We start from the raw sequence: 19,192 nt of genomic DNA, 5'->3' as shown, positions 1-19,192 counted from the left end.
GTTTATACAGGGTATAAATATGATTGCGGTGGTAGTAGGTCTTTACTATTTACATGCGTCTCTACGCTGATATCACAATAACTGAAGTCGCTGTAATCTGTACACGAAGGAAACGCCCCAAATTTTGTTTCTTGCTTTCTTTTTCCTTTTCTTCCTTTTTGCTCTCCCTTTACTCCCGGACGAACATGCCAGCCATGCCCATACCGGTACCAATGCACATGCTCACAACACCGACTTCCTGGCCGGTACGCTCCAACTCAGGCAGGAGAGTGGCAAGCTGTCTGGCACCGGTGGCACCAAGAGGGTGACCGATAGCGATGGCACCACCCTTAGGGTTAACCTTGGCCTCGTCAATACCCAGCTTGCGGATAGAGTAGAGGGCCTGGGAAGCAAAGGCCTCGTTGATTTCCCAGATGTTAACATCCGAGACGGTCATGTCAAGCTGCTGAAGGAGCTTGGGGATAGCAACAGCGGGGCCGACACCCATCTCGTCGGGAGCACAGCCCGCAACGACAGTACCAACCCAGCGGGCCTGGATCTGAGAGGTCAGGCCGAGCTCCGTGGCGGTAGAACGGCGCATGAGCAGAGCGGCAGCCGCACCGTCGCTGACCTGGGAGCTGTTTCCAGCGGTACTGGCACCGGTGGGCGAGAAAGCGGGCTTCAAGCTAGCCATCTTTTCAACCGAGATGTTGGGGCGAACACCGTCGTCCTTGGTCACGGTGATCTCCTTGGGAGGAGCATCGGGGTTCTCGGGGTCATAGGAGAGAGTCTTGACGGGAATGATTTCCTTGTCGAACAGACCGGCGTTCTGGGCAGCAGTAGCCTTCTTGTGGGACTCGGCAGCGAACGCATCCTGGTCGGCACGGGAAATGCCGTAGCGAGAAGCAACATTCTCGGAAGTAATACCCATGGGCATAATGCAGTCACGGGAGTCCTGGGAGTGAGACTCCTTCAACTCGGGCCAGAGAACAGTGGGGATGGCGCGGGAGCCATAGTTCCTGGTCATGGACTCCATTCCACCACCGATACCGACGTTGATCGCTCCCGCGCGAATTCCGTTTCCGATAGTTGAGATGGCAGCGAGACCGGAGGAGCACTGTCTGTTGATCGTGTGGAAAGGCACGCTGTGGGGGAATCCGGCATGGATCTGAGCCATACGGCCAGCCTTCGCACCACCGAGTTCTTGGAGAACGGAACCGATGGCGACATCATCGATGAGGGCAGGGTCGAGGTTCGGGTTCGCCTCCAAAGTGGCCCGGAGGACGTGAGCGAGCAGCTCTTCGGGGTAAGCGTCCTTGAAGCCGCCCTTCTTCGCACGGGTGACGGGGGTACGGAGGGAGGAAAGAATGACAATATCCGAGGGAGATTTTTGGAGGACCTGGCGCAGGCCCCGGGGAATTGGAGAGGCCATGATGACGGGTATCCAAACTGCTAAATCCAACAAGAGATACAGGGAGGACTGGAAGGAGAGAATCTCGACTTTCACCTCGCCCCGGTTTTCAACCGGGGCCCGGCAACATACTTATATCAAAAGATAGCCTAGCCACCCGAGGCGATTCCGGGGCTCGGGATGGCTCGCGTGCGGACTGAACCAGTTGCGCACTGGCTTCGAACTGCCGGCAATGAAGATCGGCTAAGCTCACTGCCGCTGGAGACTTTGGGGGAAGGCAAAGGTTGGGAAATTGTGGAGTCGTCGGCAATCCGGGTCTGGGGGTTCCCCGTCTTGCACCTCAGATTCTGATCGAAGTTGTAATTCGGAGAATAGCCTCAACGACCTGAACTTCAAAGATAAATACATCCTGTTGACCCTCGAAAGTTCTCCTCTTTCAGATGTAAATGAAGAGCTCTCTCTTTCTTGTTGACATCCGACGAAGACATCCGGTGCCGACCACCTGCGCTTCCGCCATCGGATGCAGATGCTTAGGTCAGCTAGGTCGGAACAGCGATTCGGAAATCACCATTATTAACCCCGTTAATAATTGAGTCGCACCAACTAGGCCTTGAATTGCCCGGACTCTATGGCTTGTAAAGGCTTTTTAGATTGTCTATAATGGAGATACTCACCGTCAAATACTCCCGAGCACTCTGGGGAAAGACAACAATATGCATTATCGAACGATAAGCTGATTCTTCCGATAAATTCGAACCAGTCCTGTTCCCCAACTGGTCCCATCTACAAAGCAAGTCATGCCAATAAAGCCCCATAATCCCGAAAACCGTTGGTATCATATTATAAACAACCCAGCCGCCTTTTCCTGTGCATACCGTTCCATAGCGCCTGGTATCATGAACTCATCAAGTGATAAAAACTACGTAAAACACATATGAAAAATCCGAAACTGAAACAGAGGGAAAAGGATAAAGTGTATCAGCAACGGATGATGTGACTGTAGTGACCCGGGACCCTGCGCCGACATTTGTCGCAATCCGCTCGGTAGCCCATGGAAAGCGCTGCCTTCTTCTTAAAGGAAGAAGAGAGATGATGCTCTCGTGCCGAGTTGCCCACCGAAACCGCCGGCTGTGACGAGTCTGGTGTAGTTCCTGAGTACCATGGTGGAGGCGACGCTGGCTGAGACATGTATGTCATATCAGCGTCGCTCACAGAGTCCTTGCTGCTGATCGCCATGGCGTCGCCATTGTCACTGACCGGGCTGGGGAGGCGTTGGCCGCACCACCAGACCCTGTCATGACTCGCGTACGAACCTTTAAGGATGCCCTGCGGCGTATATAATGTGGAGTTCTGCCCCATGTCTTTCACGACGGGACTTCTTGCTGCAGGAGTGTTCCCGTCCGCAGAGTGTGTAGTTGGCTCTTCGCTTATAACCAGCGACTGGTCAACAAGGCTATGTGGAATCGGCGACGCCTGGAGACTGTAACTGCTATATCCCCCGACAGTTTCCGTGTTAGGAACATCATTGGTCGAATATTGTGCATCTTTCGCACTATCAATGTCCATGCTTGCGCTCATCGTAGAAATATAACCTTGGTCTGATGATGCTGGCTGATCCTGACTCTGTGTCGAGCCATGGCGGGCAAATTTGGCAACATAGTTATCGTCCTTGTCATCGTCTGAGGATTCCACCGGGGTCAGAGTCGAGAGACCGAATCCGGATGCAAGCCGGTTGGCTTGTGGGAGGGAGGTAAACTGGAGGGTATTGAGGGACGCGCGGAGAGGAAGAGGCCTGTGTTTCTGTTGATTGCTGTCAGTCGTGGGTGGAGAATAGTAGCAAGGGTCCTTCAGTCTCAAGTTCACGGACCTTTGTCTCTCGGAACACATTTCCATCGAAGTCCTCTTGGTCTTGGTCTCTCTGGCGCTTGGTGGAAAATGCGTACATGACGCTTTGGGCGCCAGGCCGTACAAAGAAAGCAGTGGAGACCAAGATGTGGAGTTGGTTAAACAGAGTATTGCGGTGAGCGTGATTCAAGCCAGAGTCAACGTCACATTGAGTCTGATGAATATACTCCGTAGGAATGTGGAAGCAACACGCGTAGAAGATAGGGGCTCCAATGAGGAATCATGTAATATAGAAAAGGGGGCTAGTAATTAATAAGATGACAGGCCATGGCTATGCAGCACGCTGAATGACTGGTCTAAAGCATGCAGGGAGTCAAACTAGTTGGAGAATCAAAGAAACCCGAGCTGGAACGTGGATGGATCATCGAAGCAAGACCGGGACTTATCGCTCATCGTCCAGCCGGGGTTTAGCGCGTACGGTTCGTACCGTAACTTGTTACGGGTTCATCCCAGTTACTACTGATTAATACCGCGGCGGATGTATCAGGTACTTTTGGAGTACATTACTTCTGGTAACGGAAACACCCGTTTCTGTCGTTGGTGATGCGAAGACAAGTACTACTAGAGTTGATGTTAAAGTCTTTATTGGCATTGTCAGATCCTCTCCTCACAGAAAGAGGATACTCGGGTCTGATTGATTTGCCAGAGTCCATCTTGTGGAGTCATGGGCTAATAATGTACTTGTACTCCGTCAGACGATTCTTATGCTGCGTAGGTTAACTAGTAGTCCGTATAGAACCTGCCCCTTCCATGCATCTGATGCATACACGCCAGCTTACCCTCAGACAAACAACGCTGGTCTACTCGTCGAGCAGATGTATATCCACCGAAGACACTTGCCGCAACCTGATACTACTTTCCAATCCACCGGAGAGCCATCAGACTAATACTACATACTTTGCACAAAGTAGCAACCATGTGCATGACGTCACGAAGATCTAGAGTTCAACCTTCAACATACTCACTTCTCCAGGGGATTGCAATATACAATTATGTTGATAGCCTAATTGTCCTGGACAAAATCCAAATCCAGCTGTCTAAATGTCACCTACAACAAGTGGGTTCGCCCTTGTGACCCCGGCTTCGAAGGGACTGGGATTCGCCTTTGCGCAACAGCTGCTGTCCAACACGAACCTCCCCGTTCTTGCGACTGCGCGGAGAGGCACTGGACAACTCCGCCAAAGATTACTGGAGCAACTCCATGATAAGACCGGAAAGGCCGATGAGAGGCTAAGAATCTTCGAAGTTGATGTGACTGGTACTGAGAAGCACCATCCCCCTCATGCCTTCTGGGCCTGAACAATGTCTTAGATGAGGCGACCATACACGCCATGACTGCACAGATACGAGAAGAATTTCCACAGGCGTCCTTGCGTATTGCGATCACCGTACCTGGCGTCTTGCACGTGGAGAAGTCCCCGACACAGATTGATGCGGCCAACGCTCTGCACAGTTTCTAAGTCAATGCTCTCGGACCCATGCTTTTGATGAAGCATCTGGCACCCTTTTTGCCAACAAAGTCATCGGCAACCTTTGTGGATGATTCTCCATTCGCACATGTACAGCGCCCGTGGAAGCTTCCATCGCATGCTATCTACGCGATGATGGCCGCACGAGTTGGGTCCATCTCGGACAATGTAACAGGGGGCTGGTATTCATACCGTGCTAGCAAAGCCTCCGTTTTTCAACTGACCAAAACTTTCGATCTGTATCTGCGGTCACGGAGCAGAGACCGAGCGTTTGCGGTGGCGCTGCATCCCGGGACAGTCCAGACTGATTTCACGAAAGATTACTGGGATGGCAGACATATGCTGCAGCCAGAGGAATCCGCAGTGAAGCTATTACAGCACCTATGTCGTATGCGAACGGGCGACTCCGATGGGCGAGGGCGCTGCTGGGATTGGCGAGGAGAAGAGGTTCTGCCTTGAGAGATGTATATGGTACAAAAAGATATTTAAGCCTCGGTCTGTGTACATGCCTCGGGCCGATTCCCTGGAGGCGTTTGTGATTTCAGCAGTTCCTTCTTAGTCTTGTATGTGGAGTTGCGGTCGCTCAATGTGGGGAGAGAGATAACCTATTGTTAGAGACGGTTGAGATGAGCATAACGATGCTTGGGTGGTAAGTGCTGGGACCATACCAGATACACGTTTTAATACAGGCCTCTTAGCTGATTAGCAATTCTGGACACAGTGGGCCACGGAAAGCACCTTAATTATCTTAGTGTGTATTTTGGTTTATACTCTTAAAGGCACTGACAGGTCACAGCAGGCTGCATGTTGGAATTTAGGAAATCCAGTAAGGGAAAATCTGTGGGGATGAAAGGACTAGGCGTCGGCCGTAATGGGGAAGTGTTCTTCCCTCGACTCGGTGAGCGGGCGGCAAAGCGATTACACGCGATCCCGTCTAAAACGCTATTCCGGCTCAGGATGCCTCAACTCCCCCCAACACGAAATTTCGACTGGCTACCAACACTTCTTGGTCATTCTAAGTTCTTAACATCGCGCTGAAGCGTCCCTTGAAGACCCACAGTTTCTGTCTGACTCGCTGCGATCTCTTACCAACTCGACCATAGGTCCACTAAGATCGGGGCTCTTCCCCTGAAGCCGTGGTAATGGTTCACCAGTGGAGGGATTAAGGATGCATATTGATTAGATCGAATAGATCTACGGTCTAACGGTGAATTCCCCAGGTCCACACGGGAACTGCCGCCCAGGGCCACTCTGTTTTACGTCTAGCTCAACATGGGGTACGTACAGGGGCCTGTTACCATACCAGGTGGGCGAGTTACTGGCCTCACACCTTTCCCACGCAGGGGATACTCGCACCAAGTATGCCCCATGGGGTGTTCGCTGGGGCTGTCTCGCAGATACGGTGGCTGTTGAAAGCCAGCTGAGCGACATGCAGCATGTCCCGCGATCCTAGTATCGTGTGACTGGGTAGATCCAATGAAAGCAGATATTATGCGCGGCTCAGCTGAAGACAGAATAAGCCGCATACAAAGCTACGCGCATTGCCTACTCGTTGTTTGGCCGACTGTGATCGAATTGCCCAGCAGTTCCAACAAACGCCCACTGATGAGGAGGTCCTCACCACATATGAAGTGGGCTCAATCGATACGCGGTGTCACTACGGAGTACATATGACCATGCATGCATAGCTCTCAATCCAGTTCCACCCTAAGGCCACTTGATACTCCGCACGGAGTCCGCGATACGATTGTTCATGAAATACGAAGCTTATCTCACAGGCCTCGTACTAATGCGGCATCATCGTATATCGGATGATCTCATCCATCAGGAAGAATAACCTATCCAGATTATGTGATCTGATGTGGCCGAAAATCTGGAACTCACCCGCTCTCTCTTTCGACCGCAACAGCTCGAGCAATTGATTCGTCTAAGCTCTTGAGTCACAGGCCGATTGACGTAGGCTATCTGGGACGGGTCCTTGGAACAATGGCATCCAGTGGCTTGAATGAAGCCACGTTGAGAAGTGCAGGACTCATTGAAGACCAGGTCAGACCCGACGAACCGGGAACCGGAGTAATCCGAATCATGATGTGCTCTGGCATTAAGTCATGGAGTGGCCGATCTGGAAAGGTGGGTAATCGTTTTCGATCAGACGCTGGGGGGAAGGGGGGTGTAAAAGCTGACACAACCTAAAGCGGGAACCTTATTCGTACCATGAATGACCTTTGAAGTCGAGGATTGTTGGTGGGAGGGATAAGCTGAGTGTGGTTGAATCATGCAGTATCACCCACCCTGGAGCCTTGATGCATTGATCACATCAGACTCGGAGGGCAGGGTTCTGGGCCATTGTGAGAGACGGAGATATCCGTGGGTGAAGCAGGAGTGGGTAATGGTGGGGAGAAAAGACTTTTTCTCAATCTCAACCTTGTGAAGTGTCAAGTGAAGCAGCATCTACCACCTGAAGATGGATAGAGTCGATGGGGAGAGAGAGAGAGATGGGACGATGGATGGTGACATGGAAAAATACGGTATTGATACCGCCACCGGCAGGTTGCAACCAACCAACCTTAAGTTTTGCAAGTGTGTGAATCATCGGCTGGTCCGCGCTCCCGCGGCCCACACTTTTTGTGTCTTCATGCCATTTCCATCTGCTCTCATTTGCTCTGCTCCATTTCCCTTCCTTTTTTTTCCCTTTTTCTCGCTTGTGCCTTGCTCAGTCTCCCCCGATTTCGCTTCGGCTGTCTTCTCCCCATTTGACTCATCTCCATTGCACACTTCCTGGCCCTTCTAGACCTCTTATAAAGGCTGCATTGTTGTCCTCTTCCATCACTCTTCCTCTTTCTTCCTTTCCCCTCATACACCTGCAGCCCACCCGCACATTCCATACCCCTCCACCATGCCTTTGATCAGCACCACCGAAGTCAACGAGGACACTCGCGGTTAGTATATTAAACTCATTCTTAATGCCAATGAGCCTATACTGATTCGTTAATCCATTCAGTCCTGGGATACGATCCCCTCCTTCCCCCTCAGTTCCTCCAGAAAGAGATCCCTGGTGTGAGTCATACCGAGCCCCCCATCTCTCTTTTTCTACATTTTACCCCATTTCTTCAAAATTTTTTCTCTCACGTTGGTTGGCTTTTCAACCCGACCATGTTCTGTGTTCTTCTCTATCGTCAATGCCTCGGTCAGGTCATTGGTCCTAACAGAAAGCGTGAAATAGCAAAAACATGCCATTGAGGTTGTCCGTTCTGGCCGTAACCAGGCCATCGAGATTATCGAGAAGCGCGATGACCGCCTGCTGGTCGTTGTCGGCCCCTGCTCGATCCACGACCCTGCCACGGCCCTCGAATATGCCGGCCGGCTGAAGGAGCTCGCCGACAAGCTTTCCTCCGACCTTTGTGTCATCATGCGTGCTTACCTTGAGAAGCCCCGCACCACCGTGGGGTGGAAGGGTCTGATCAACGACCCCGACATTGATGAGTCCTACAACATCAACAAGGGTCTCCGTGTCTCACGTCAGCTCTACGCTGATCTTACCGGTATGGGCATGCCCATTGCCAGTGAGATGCTGGATACCATCTCTCCTCAGTATCTGGCCGACCTGATCTCTCTTGGCGCCATTGGTGCCCGTACCACCGAGTCGCAATTGCACCGTGAGCTCGCATCCGGTCTCAGTTTCCCCATTGGCTACAAGAACGGTACCGACGGCAACCTCACCGTTGCCATCGATGCCATTGGTGCTGCTGCTCACCCCCACCGCTTCCTGGGTGTTACCAAGCAGGGTCTGGCTGCCATCACCAAGACTTCTGGCAACGAGCACGGCTTCGTCATCCTCCGTGGAGGTAGCAAGGGCACCAACTACGACCGTGAGAACATTAAGGCCGCCCGCGAGTCCCTGGCGAGCAAGAAGCAGCGCGAGGTCGTCATGGTTGACTGCTCGCACGGCAACTCCAACAAGAACCACCGCAACCAGCCTCTCGTCGCCAAGGAGGTCTCTGACCAGCTCCGTGAGGGCCAGGATGCCATCATCGGTGTCATGATCGAGTCCAACATCAACGAGGGTAACCAGAAGGTTCCCCCCGAGGGTCCCTCCGGCCTGCGCAAGGGTGTCAGCATCACTGATGCCTGCATTGACTGGGAGACCACCGTCCAGGTCCTGGAGGACCTCGCTGATGGTGTTCGTGCCAGACGCGCCGCCAAGATCGCACAAGCCAAGGCCACCAATGGCACCCACTGAGCGATTGAGGATGGATGATCTGCGTTTACGAAACCCCCCAGCGAGTGTGATTCCCTTTTCCTTTTGTTCCGAATAATCCGATCTAGATACCATAGCCAGGGTGCTTTATTTTACCTCATTTTGGTTTCATTATCTGACTTTGCGGGCACGAGTTCCTGAGTTATGGGTGTGTTGGACAAACAGCCTCTGCCTGTGCGGGCAGCATTTTCGGACTTTGTTCCATTAAAAAGTCTCGACTGCTTTTATTTTTCTTTTACATTTCTTGTAATTTCTTTTGCCTGTCTCTGTTCACCTGTGTTCTGTCTACGGTAGACAGTAATGAATCAATAATAGAACGAAGAGTATGACGATTTCTGACTATCCGCATAGATCCACATTGCTAGATTGACTTCATGATCAAGTTGGCCTTGAACCATCGATAGCACTACCTGGACCAAGAGAACTGAGAGAGAGCTACCAGAGAGAGAATAGTAGATATGTATATGTACACAAGAGTTAACGACAAAAAACTCTAACCCAATAATACACAGGTTGAGGGAAGTAAACAACAGCAAGATAAGAATACAGCTAGAAAATGGGAAAAGAGATAAAAAGATAAGATAAACAAAAAAGAATACAACCCGCATAGACGCCGCAACCCCAAAATGTGGAAAATCAGGGGGAAGAGTAGAAAGAAGATGCCATGCAACCCAGAAAGCAGCATAAATAAGTGTGATAGGCGTCATCTCTGAGAAATTCCTTGTTTTCCATCCTCTCACACTCTCTGCCACGCCCTCCTCCTCTCTATATGTCATACATCCATTCCATAGCTATACCATTTCTTCACCCTTTACCGTCCAGTAAACCAGCTCTTCCAGCTTCGCGTCGACTGCTTCGCAGCATCTTCCGCATTGTCAGCCAACACATCCAGCTGGCCCTTGGGAGCGGCAGACTTGGCCGCATCCTCCGCGACCTTAGCGTTCAGCGCCTCCAGCACTGCCGACTTATTGCCGCCCTCCAAGACACTATCGGGGATAGAGCTCTCGTTATCAGCAGCGACCTTCTCATCCTGCTTCAAACCACCAAAGAAGAAGTTCTTGGCCTGATTCCAGGGCCGCTGCGCCTTAGCCTCCTCCTTCTTCTGCTGGAAGATCTCACCGATCTTCTCATTCTTGAGCAGCTCCAATTGCTCCGTGTTCGCGGTACCGGCAGCATACGCCGTCTTCGCATCCTGCAGTCTCTGCATTTCCTTCTCCACCCACAGAGCCCGCTGCCGACGGTTGTATAGCGTTAGAGAGATGACAGAGTAGACCGTTAGAGCTCCGCAGACACCTATTAGGTTCCCCCCAGAACGCGTCAGTCAATGAACTTTATACACATACACATCGCGGCGGGGGCACACTTGTGTGCGGATCTATTCCCGTCGTCTCTTTCACTGTGGAGCTGGAACATAACATACCCGATGCAGCAATAAGCGTGTACACCATTGTCTTATGCGCCTTATTCGCGAACCGACGTCCTACCTCAATCATCTGATCCACCCGTGACGTCGACTGAGCTAACCGGGCTGCGCGGGCCTGGGCCCTCAACCGCTCAACCTTTTCCTTGGGAGATTCGGGTCTGCCATTGGCGTTTAGTTGAGGCTGTTGCTGTTGCTGGGAGGTGGGCTTGGCCATCGAGGTAGGGAGCTTGTAGGGGGCCGCGGTGGTCGAGCCGGGCTTGGAGTGCGCGTAGGGCCCTGTGGCCGTGAATCGGGTGGCGTCTGCAGCGGAGCGGGACATTTTCGGATTAGATCGGCGAGGATGGGATATAGGTGATGACGCTCAAAGGTGGTGGTAGTAGTAGTGGTGGTGGTGGTAGCGGTGGCTATGGTATGATGTGACCGGGATTGGATCAGTCGGAACGGTACATTCGGCGGTGGGGGGTGGAAGAGGGCGAAGGTTTGCGCGCGCAGGAATCAAGACGGCTTAATTGGAGAGGACGACGGAGGGACAATCCCAAAGGAGATTGAGGATGTCGAATCGTGAGGGGGAGAGCTGCTGAAGCCAACGGGATCAGGCGGAGATGGAGAAGTTGGAATGATTGCCGGCCGGGGAAATTTTCAGCGGAAAGAAATCCAACCTCGTCGATTCGAGGCCGAGCCGGACACTAAACTAACTATTCCTCCCCAACTCCGCTTCCGACTTGCTCCATAGTTTATCATCTTACAGTCTAAGGAGCTATAATACATTTACATCACTCCAGTCACGATTGGATGGTCGAGCTAAAGGAGTCATCAATATTATCATCTCTCTCATGATAGATATTATTGCACCATGGATTACAACGCAGCAGATTTGAGCTCCGTCCTGAGGACTCTCTCCGCCTTATCCAACCAGCAACAACCACAACCACAACAGCAGCTACAATCTCAATTACAACCCCTCCAAAACCACTCTCCTTACTCTCACAATTCAGAGCCAGCATCAACAGAAGACAATGATCCCTACGAACCCACCGAATCCCTCCCTCGTCTCCCCGAACCCTCGAAACCCACCTCGAAACCCACCTCACCACCCCAACACCATCACCACCACCACCAACAACAATTACAACAACACCCCTCCACAGCACCACCACAACCTGCACCAACACCATCACCAGCACCGGGAGGTGTATCCGGAGAAGACACCTCCAGCATAACCACTTGGCCCAGCGCCCTCCGCTACGTAATGCGCACGGTAGCCCAAAACGAAGACATCCAACGACGTCTCCGCTGGCTAATTCAACGACAACACGACCACGAGAAACAATGGTGGCAGGGCCGAGAAGCGCTTTTGAAGAAACAGTCCGCCCGGACGGAGAAGAAGAAGGAGCTGGATGCTGTATTGTGAGTTATACTATAATTCTCCTCATATCCAAGATAAGAGATGGCAGGCAGACAGTCGACTACGGGAGAGATATCTTCAAATGGGAATTAAGTTAATCAATCACTTTTGGAATTGATTTAGACGCTCCGTCGGTGCTCCCGTTGACGAGAACAAACAAGTTTCTGTATGTATTGCCATGCATGCCCCCATCCACGGATCTCGATACAAATTACACAAAAAGAACAAGCACGGGGAAGAACACCACGCACACCGTGGTGCTGGCGATAAATGCCATGGTCATACGCACAATACAAACCATAAGCAATTGGCCCTAAAACTACGCAGCTAATATTGAATGACTGAAATAGACCGCCGAAGAAGACCGCGCCGAACTAACCAACTACGACGCAAAAGTATACAAAGCCTCGAGGCAAATGTCCGATGCTATGATCGCGGAGCTTAAAGCGCTAAAAATTCCCTTTTTCACCATTAAGAAGAGTCTTGTTTCGGACTCTGAGCCCTCTAACATGGGACGAACAACAACCGCCACCTTAACGGTCAAGCAGCAGCAACAGCAGCAGCTTTCCCGAGAGGAAGTATCGGCGCTTCAACTGAGAATGTTGGAGTTGTTGCAGGATCTGTGTCGGGAATGACATTGATATGTTATGACTGATGCTTAGAGAAGCTGGTGTAGATCTTTGTATCATTATTGTCCGTTTCAGGACTACTTGATGGGCCTGCACTGTTGCTCCCCGAGGTTGTAGTTATTTCCTCTCCTTGGTCTTGAGCTACTCTGTCAGTAAGGCATGGCAAGGACACACGATGTGAGGTGCGGGGATTCTTTACCCAAGGACCAAATCTCGACTTCAGCTTCACTATAGCTTTAGCCCGCCCGGTGCTCAGTACTCTTGTATTGACCATTAACATTATGTACACACACACTCACACAATCCCCGCTTCTATCTCAGACCACATGCCTAACCGTCTAGTCCGCCGAAAGGTCAAGAAATGCTCCACCCCCTCACCGATAAACCTGTTCTGTCTATGCAAAAGCAATGAATGCTCCTATGGAAGCGCAAATGCATGGAATCGGGTGGCCCAGTCAGGAGGAGCCCCGTAGAACAAATAATGGAAATGACAATGTCCAACACCCAAAAGCCCCAAGAGCGAAAAGGTGGCCAAGTAAATGCAAAGCTGACACAAAAACACCTCGGAATGCGAATGTAACCAACAGGCCGATGAATCTAACAGAGATAGGTATGAAGTTCACATGGGAGGTCAAAATGCTGGATACCGTACTTTACTCGAGCTTCTTTTCCGCAACAGCGACAGCCACTGCTACGGCCGCTCCCAGAATAGCGCTTTCCGGTGCAAGGTCCAAGCGCACCTGTGGTTCAGTGGTGGTATCCGGAGATGGCCGCAATGCATTCGTCTCCTTCACGAGGTCATTCAGATAGCCCTGGCAACGATCCCGGAACCCAGGGTATTTGTTGATGACACTGCCGTCACATGCGATTGACAAACTCTGCTGATTCTCTTCGCTTTCGACCACGGTCACTTCTTGAGCTTCCTTGATGGAAGGGGGTGCGGAGGGGGCCGTGGTGGAAGACTCCGCCTCATTCCGCAGGCACCACATGCTGTGAATTGCCGTAGCCAAGTATCCTGCTGCTCGCTTAGAGACGATCTGGCAGATGCGTCGGAGGAAGCGTAAATCTTCGACGGATGGTGACACGGTAAAGGTATGTTCCTTCTGCAGAAGCGCCGCAGACGACGAGAGAAGTGGGGATGTATCAGCTTCCAGCGCCGCCACAATGCTGGTATCAAACGAATATGCGTCGCGCATCGAATGAGGCAATTCCCCGCCAAAGAGCTTTGCCGACTCGACTGCTTCAACAATGATGAGCCGAATGATCTCGCCCAGATAACGCCCGGTAATCATATACTCCAAAGGTTGGTAGTCGGGCCGAAGGTGTGTCCGGTTCACAACCTCATCCCAGCGGGTCTTGGGAAGAATGCTGCCGCCAAACATGCTCATTTCGCTGTTGACGATAACGTGCTTCGCGTAGTCGAACCAGCCCGGCGGTCTCGTACCGAATTTAGTCAGGCCGATCTCATGGACGGGAAAGTGAATGGCCACATTGGTTCCCGTTCCTAGGATCAGCGACATGCGTGTCTTGGGTTCGATGTAGGCGCGTGAGAGGAGAGTAGCTGAGCTGTCGTTGACAATTCCATCCACCTGGACATTGAGATCCCGCTTCTGACAAGACTGAACGATAAGATCCCCCAGCTCTTGTCCAAGGGTGCCATTTGAACAGTGGAATCCTTTGCCCATGTGGATAACGAGACCACTGCTGTTCGACGTTTGTTCAATGGGGAACGACCACGATAATCCCATCGACAGTGGCACAGCCTCTCGTCCATAGTTGACACCCACTTCGCGTAGCATCGAGTCGATCTTCTCCGCCATCCAATCAAAAAAGAGAGTGCCCTCCAATAACTTGACATCTTCGTCAATGTACGACGACGAGACGTGAAGGATGCGCATGTCTCCCTGCCCACGTAGTTCAACCAATGCTACCCGCAGCGTTGAGCCACCGACATCCAGCGCGAGGAACGTCCCCGTCTCTGTTCCGGACGGCAGTGCATGGTTGTAGGAAGGTAGCATGCAGACGGGGCTGTTTTGTAGACAAGACCTGAACTGCGCACGGATCTTGTCTGACATGGCGACCATGTTTTGCACAGTCAATGGTGCCGTGAACAGACGGTCCACCTCGTCAGCAAACGCATCAAGAGAGCGACGTCCCCAATACGCTCCATGGAAAGGCTTCCGCCGCTTACGGGAGGGGTCGCGGAAAAGGGATGGGAACAATAGCATAGCCTCCAAGGCGGCAACTATGTTTGTAAAGAGTTCTTGCATTCGATGCAAGACTTTGACCAACGGGGCCGACATGATTAGAGAGGGAGAGGGTCTTGGTTAAGGAGGAAGGCGACCAGAGAGGATTTCCCAATCCCAAAGTGGTGGTCACGAGAGGGATGAGGGGGGGTGCAGTTGTATGAGCGGGTAGTTGTGGCTTAACACCGATAAGGGCTCATACGGGGAAAGTGAAACTTGCAGCACACGGTCAAAGAATCATGGATACGAGCAAGTACCACTTCGAGGGGGGGATGAGATAGGAGTCGAATCAAGGCTTGCCGGCCCGACTGATGACAACTACCAAAGCGGAAGGGAAAACAGAAAAGAGAAGATGCAAATGCCGTATAGAATGGGTCTCTATCAAGAGAGATGAACAAGACTTTAAGAAGTATCACTGATCACCCCAAATGACGAATCCCTGCACGAGCTGCAGCGGAAAAGAGGAGCAGGGTTAAGACGGGAATTGCCTCTGCAGAGGGAGTAGTAGAAGTAGTAGTAGTAGAGGCAAGTAGTAGTAGGTGGTAGATGAACCTGGCGGGAGAGAGCGGATGGATGGAGTTCGAATGACGAGCGGGCGTTTCAGTGCCTGGCGGGAAGAAAGTGAGAATCGAGTTGCACGGAAAGGAAGCTAGAGGTGTAGCCCGAGTGAAGGTAGCGTTGAATTTCAGGGGATGAAGATGGGGGTGATTGAAGGGGGGGAGAGAGAGGAGGAAGAAGAGGAATGGGGGAACGAAAGAGTGAAGGGAAAGTAGAGGTAGTAGTCGTGAGTGGTATTGATTGTATTGTAGTTTTGGAGTCGCAGATTATTCTTAGTAGAGTGACGGACTGGTAGTAACTAGCAGTAGCAGTGATTCTAGCAATAGTTTAGCGGTACGACCGGGTTTGGTGGGAACCAAAAACGCGTGTTTCATTCCTCGTCAGGAACCACACACCCAATTTGGCTTTCCCACAAGCTGGGATGGCTTGCTTGAGGAATCTGCAATTAGAAGGGGGGAAGAAGATAAATGAGAATTTCCATCCATCAGTGAAGGAAGGAGAGGAAGGAAAAGGGGGAAATAATAAAGAAAAAAAGAAGATTTCATTCATGAATTTTCCTTGCCATCGGTATCATACCTCCCTATGGTTTGCCGGTCAGGTCGCAGGGTGGTAACTCATTAACTAACTACTGCTACGTACTACGACTCACTTGGGGTGGTACTTGGTATGGTTCCTGGCAGCTGGTTCGTTCCGTATCGTATTTACCTGCGACTCCATTACCTTACATATGCCGTCACTCAACACACAACTCGACTTGAACTGAAGGGAACCAGTCCATTGTGAAAGAGGCACAATTAGTTAATCAATCTATCACCCTGGTGTGCTGATTCAATGAGGCGATCAATTGCGACCTTGCTTGCGGGTGAAAGTCACTTGGAACATCCCCAGGAAGTGATGTCGACACAAAACCCCCCTCACCGTCATGGACCCCTATGACTATCGACGGGAGCAGATACTACTACTACTACTATTTAAGGAGTAGTGTATGGTGTAATACTTAACTAAGACGTGGGTGGTAGGTATGGTATTATGGTATAGTTATCTGATCCATCATCCGGCTAAAAAGGTCTCTAATCACTCCGTAATTAGTACTACTATACTAAGATTGGGTTTTATGTGAGACCTGGATCCATGTCTGGTCTAGAACTACCGGGGTCAACCTCGGATGCTCGGAAGGTAGATATCTAAGAAGAGATTCAAGTATCATCATCGAACCCTGCATGGGAACGGAGAAGAGTTCCCAGTTAGCCATCGGCCTGGCGTTATCTTTATCATCATCATCATCATCTAATCATTCTTCAGAGATCGGGCGAATATGATCTAATCATCGACACTTGGTACTTCAGAGTTCAGTAATCTCCTCAGGGGTCTAAAGAATAAGCATAACCCACTGGAGGTTAAATCTCAGATGCAGCCAGCTGATCCTTACTAGTAGAAAGAAATCTAAGACAATGAGACACGAGAAGCAGCCTTCAATGGCATTGACATGGTTACCCGATACTGAGAGAGAGAGGGGAGTCTCTCTTGAGTAGATCTGAAGAAATGGGAAGAGTAACTGGAGAGATGCACCAAGTGGGCCCTGATGAAGTTTACAAGCGACAGAGTTGCATCCAAAATGGATCGGATAGAGGTCATCAACCCTGCGTTGTGTGTCTCGTGGAAGTGTGGATACGGTTTGGACAGTGTTCCGGTAACCCTTATACCTGTTCTCCAGCAGTTTTGGTCAGTCAGGGAATAGTTGATTGATACAATCTCTTCCCGGCTAGTCACATACCCAAGTATGTAAGTACTGGGTACTTGGGAGGTATACTGTGACTCCTCACAGACAAAGCGGGATGATCGGACAGTCTCCCTGGCATTCTCTGTCCTTTCTCCAAAATTGTCTCATTGATGGATTTGGATGCAGCCAAAGGGAATTGGAATGTGACACCTTTTTGGGTCGAGGAGCGACTGGGTGCAACGGTGGTAGTGGGCCCGCTCCCAATGGCCGGGAGTGTTACATTTGGTTCCATTTTACCCCATCGCCGTCCCCGCCAATCACCGTTCTCGGCTGATGGCATATGGCACTTACTCCGTACAGAGTATACTACTACTACTTAGTAGTTATACCTAATCTGTCTCTTCTCATTGACAATGCCTCCCTAATGAAACATGTCTTCTTGGCTGAATTTCCCTCGTTCCATAGCACCATATCACCCCAACATACCACTGGGCACAGTATGATGTGAGAGAGAGGGACTGCACATTCCTGAGATTTCGCCAAGGAACGGGACATCTGTTGAGATGCAAAAGGTCAGTAAGGTTGTGAACATAAGATGATTATAACACAATATTATCGATCTCCGCATTTCAAAGTAATCTGTTCCTATCGGCAAGGACGATGGTCCAACTCGCTTACTAGCCCGATCTGTCATTCTAGATCTCCTCTTGCGTCTCAGGGTCCTCTCGCTACCAGTCACCAGTCAGACAGGCCAAGGTTGGTGGGTGCAAGGGACCAAATACCTGTCAAGATACTCAGGAGATTTTTAATCCTGCAAGGGGTGTGTTATCCCCGCTTAATTTCCATTCTGATAGATGTCGGGTGCTGGTGCTCCTGATGCATTCAAACTCACCTGTGAACTTCCTTTAGTCTACTTAACTATGTAGTACTGGGATACTATGATGCACAATGACTTGAAGGTTCGATCTATGAATCTGTGTCTCTCATCATTACTATCATACGGGCATATAACAGACAGTACTACTTACTACTACTGATTTATCCAAGACACCCCCTTGCCCACGTGGCCCTCAGCTCCCATCCACCATCCCGTATCTTCACGGAGCATGCAGGACAACTCAACCATGACATAAATGCCATAAAGCCAATCCGTGTGTGCGTCTGTGTACCTAGTAGTATACGTGGCCCGCCAGGACACCAGACAAACCCAACGGAGCGAGCTTTGCTTACGGCAGCACATCCAAAATCCATAGAAGTCGTAGTAACATCATCATCATCATCATCATCATCATCATCATCATCTCCTACACAAATGACACCAGAGTCAAATTCTTACCGTCAAGCGAAGATACCTAACAGGACCCACAATTCTAGTACTATCTACTGATCTACTACGCGCAGTCATGCAACCCAAGCCTGAGTGAGCAACTTGATCTACTCACCACCTAGAGAATAACCCACGTCGGGTACAAATTGTCCCATCACCTCGTATCGAACGGAAGCCTGAACTAAGTAGTAGTCTGGGTCATCCGAGCGGTGGAAGGGAAGGCTACTACTGACTGCAACATTGTAAGACAGGGCAAGACTAGATGGCCATGCCACTCAACACCATCATCCTCATCATTCTTCATTCATTCAATCATTCATTCATAATATACTACAAATACCATGTCGGACTTCTGAGTTTCTTTTTGTGCCTTGCACTACCACATCACCCACTCCGCTTCCTTTGCATGACTGCCACTGTGCGACGATGGCTCGGTATCCGCGCTTACCTTTTTTTTTCACTCTTGGGAGAGGGGGAAGGGAGATGGGGGTGGTTCATGAGAACTGGTAGTGTGGCGTAGTTCTTCCTTTTCATTTCCCTATCTACTAATACTACCAGTCCCCGTGTATGTGTCTCGTGCGCCGTGGTGATAGCTTCATTTTCAATAGCAGTAGCTCCTTAGTATATGCAGAAATTGGTAGTACTACTAAGTTCTCTGATAGGGGTAATTGAGAAGTATATATATATATATATATATAATTATTATACAATGTACCTACTCTCTATATCGCTATTTAAGAATTCTATTATGCTGAGCTACGATTATTTATATAATGAAAGGCGCTGATGCTTATTAGTTGGGGGAATAGCAAAAGAAGATTCTCCAAGTTACTACTACTAATCGGTGCCAAATAACCAAGGT

General features: G+C 50.5%; 10 protein-coding genes across 10 annotated transcripts; 4 read left to right on the top strand and 6 right to left on the bottom strand.

Moving 5' to 3' along the window:
• Positions 1 to 169: 169 nt before the first annotated feature.
• On the bottom strand, positions 170 to 1,411 carry ASPBRDRAFT_137378 (thiolase family protein; the record flags this gene model as incomplete). The annotated part of the gene is made up of 1 exon (XM_067618886.1): positions 170 to 1,411. One exon carries the CDS (start codon positions 1,409 to 1,411, stop codon positions 170 to 172), a length of 1,242 nt encoding a protein of 413 aa, XP_067473937.1.
• A 957-nt stretch (positions 1,412 to 2,368) lies between these two features.
• Positions 2,369 to 3,335, bottom strand: ASPBRDRAFT_200686 (uncharacterized protein; the record flags this gene model as incomplete). Its single annotated transcript, XM_067621466.1, has 2 exons — positions 2,369 to 3,190; positions 3,258 to 3,335. 2 exons carry the CDS (start codon positions 3,333 to 3,335, stop codon positions 2,369 to 2,371), a joined length of 900 nt encoding a protein of 299 aa, XP_067473936.1.
• A 1,001-nt stretch (positions 3,336 to 4,336) lies between these two features.
• Positions 4,337 to 5,455, top strand: ASPBRDRAFT_78983 (uncharacterized protein; the record flags this gene model as incomplete). The annotated part of the gene is made up of 3 exons (XM_067629434.1): positions 4,337 to 4,553; positions 4,607 to 4,701; positions 4,789 to 5,455. The coding sequence occupies 3 exons, from the start codon at positions 4,337 to 4,339 to the stop codon at positions 5,221 to 5,223; spliced, it is 747 nt and encodes a 248-aa protein (XP_067473935.1). The 3' UTR covers positions 5,224 to 5,455.
• Positions 5,456 to 7,384: 1,929 nt separating this feature from the next.
• On the top strand, positions 7,385 to 7,820 carry ASPBRDRAFT_48635 (uncharacterized protein). The gene is made up of 2 exons (XM_067626130.1): positions 7,385 to 7,703; positions 7,766 to 7,820. Exon 1 carries the CDS (start codon positions 7,400 to 7,402, stop codon positions 7,553 to 7,555), a length of 156 nt encoding a protein of 51 aa, XP_067473934.1. The 5' UTR covers positions 7,385 to 7,399; the 3' UTR covers positions 7,556 to 7,703; positions 7,766 to 7,820.
• ASPBRDRAFT_137439 (3-deoxy-7-phosphoheptulonate synthase) lies at positions 7,661 to 9,004 on the top strand (the record flags this gene model as incomplete). The annotated part of the gene is made up of 3 exons (XM_067618895.1): positions 7,661 to 7,703; positions 7,766 to 7,821; positions 7,988 to 9,004. The coding sequence occupies 3 exons, from the start codon at positions 7,661 to 7,663 to the stop codon at positions 9,002 to 9,004; spliced, it is 1,116 nt and encodes a 371-aa protein (XP_067473933.1).
• Positions 9,005 to 9,418: 414 nt separating this feature from the next.
• On the bottom strand, positions 9,419 to 11,031 carry ASPBRDRAFT_362692 (cytochrome c oxidase assembly protein COX14). Its single transcript, XM_067623472.1, has 2 exons — positions 10,443 to 11,031; positions 9,419 to 10,315 (listed from the first exon to the last, which is right to left on the bottom strand). Exons 1-2 carry the CDS (start codon positions 10,762 to 10,764, stop codon positions 9,834 to 9,836), a joined length of 804 nt encoding a protein of 267 aa, XP_067473932.1. The 5' UTR covers positions 10,765 to 11,031; the 3' UTR covers positions 9,419 to 9,833.
• Positions 11,032 to 11,298: 267 nt separating this feature from the next.
• On the top strand, positions 11,299 to 12,485 carry ASPBRDRAFT_137556 (uncharacterized protein; the record flags this gene model as incomplete). The annotated part of the gene is made up of 3 exons (XM_067618909.1): positions 11,299 to 11,852; positions 11,974 to 12,016; positions 12,201 to 12,485. 3 exons carry the CDS (start codon positions 11,299 to 11,301, stop codon positions 12,483 to 12,485), a joined length of 882 nt encoding a protein of 293 aa, XP_067473931.1.
• A 647-nt stretch (positions 12,486 to 13,132) lies between these two features.
• On the bottom strand, positions 13,133 to 14,782 carry ASPBRDRAFT_137420 (putative hexokinase; the record flags this gene model as incomplete). Its single annotated transcript, XM_067618893.1, has 1 exon — positions 13,133 to 14,782. The coding sequence occupies one exon, from the start codon at positions 14,780 to 14,782 to the stop codon at positions 13,133 to 13,135; it is 1,650 nt and encodes a 549-aa protein (XP_067473930.1).
• Positions 14,783 to 16,564: 1,782 nt separating this feature from the next.
• ASPBRDRAFT_362399 (uncharacterized protein) lies at positions 16,565 to 17,470 on the bottom strand. Its single transcript, XM_067623466.1, has 2 exons — positions 17,058 to 17,470; positions 16,565 to 16,986 (listed from the first exon to the last, which is right to left on the bottom strand). The coding sequence occupies exons 1-2, from the start codon at positions 17,341 to 17,343 to the stop codon at positions 16,727 to 16,729; spliced, it is 546 nt and encodes a 181-aa protein (XP_067473929.1). The 5' UTR covers positions 17,344 to 17,470; the 3' UTR covers positions 16,565 to 16,726.
• A 651-nt stretch (positions 17,471 to 18,121) lies between these two features.
• ASPBRDRAFT_69524 (uncharacterized protein) lies at positions 18,122 to 18,987 on the bottom strand (the record flags this gene model as incomplete). Its single annotated transcript, XM_067629036.1, has 4 exons — positions 18,779 to 18,987; positions 18,446 to 18,588; positions 18,211 to 18,307; positions 18,122 to 18,164 (listed from the first exon to the last, which is right to left on the bottom strand). Exons 1-4 carry the CDS (start codon positions 18,862 to 18,864, stop codon positions 18,122 to 18,124), a joined length of 369 nt encoding a protein of 122 aa, XP_067473928.1. The 5' UTR covers positions 18,865 to 18,987.
• Positions 18,988 to 19,192: the final 205 nt, after the last annotated feature.

The sequence above is a fragment of the Aspergillus brasiliensis genome (assembly GCF_001889945.1).
Source record: "Aspergillus brasiliensis CBS 101740 unplaced genomic scaffold ASPBRscaffold_19, whole genome shotgun sequence".
In the NCBI taxonomy this organism is placed as follows: domain Eukaryota; kingdom Fungi; phylum Ascomycota; class Eurotiomycetes; order Eurotiales; family Aspergillaceae; genus Aspergillus; species Aspergillus brasiliensis.
The sequence above is the reverse complement of the archived record's forward strand: the minus strand, read 5'-3'. Positions and strand labels throughout refer to the sequence as shown.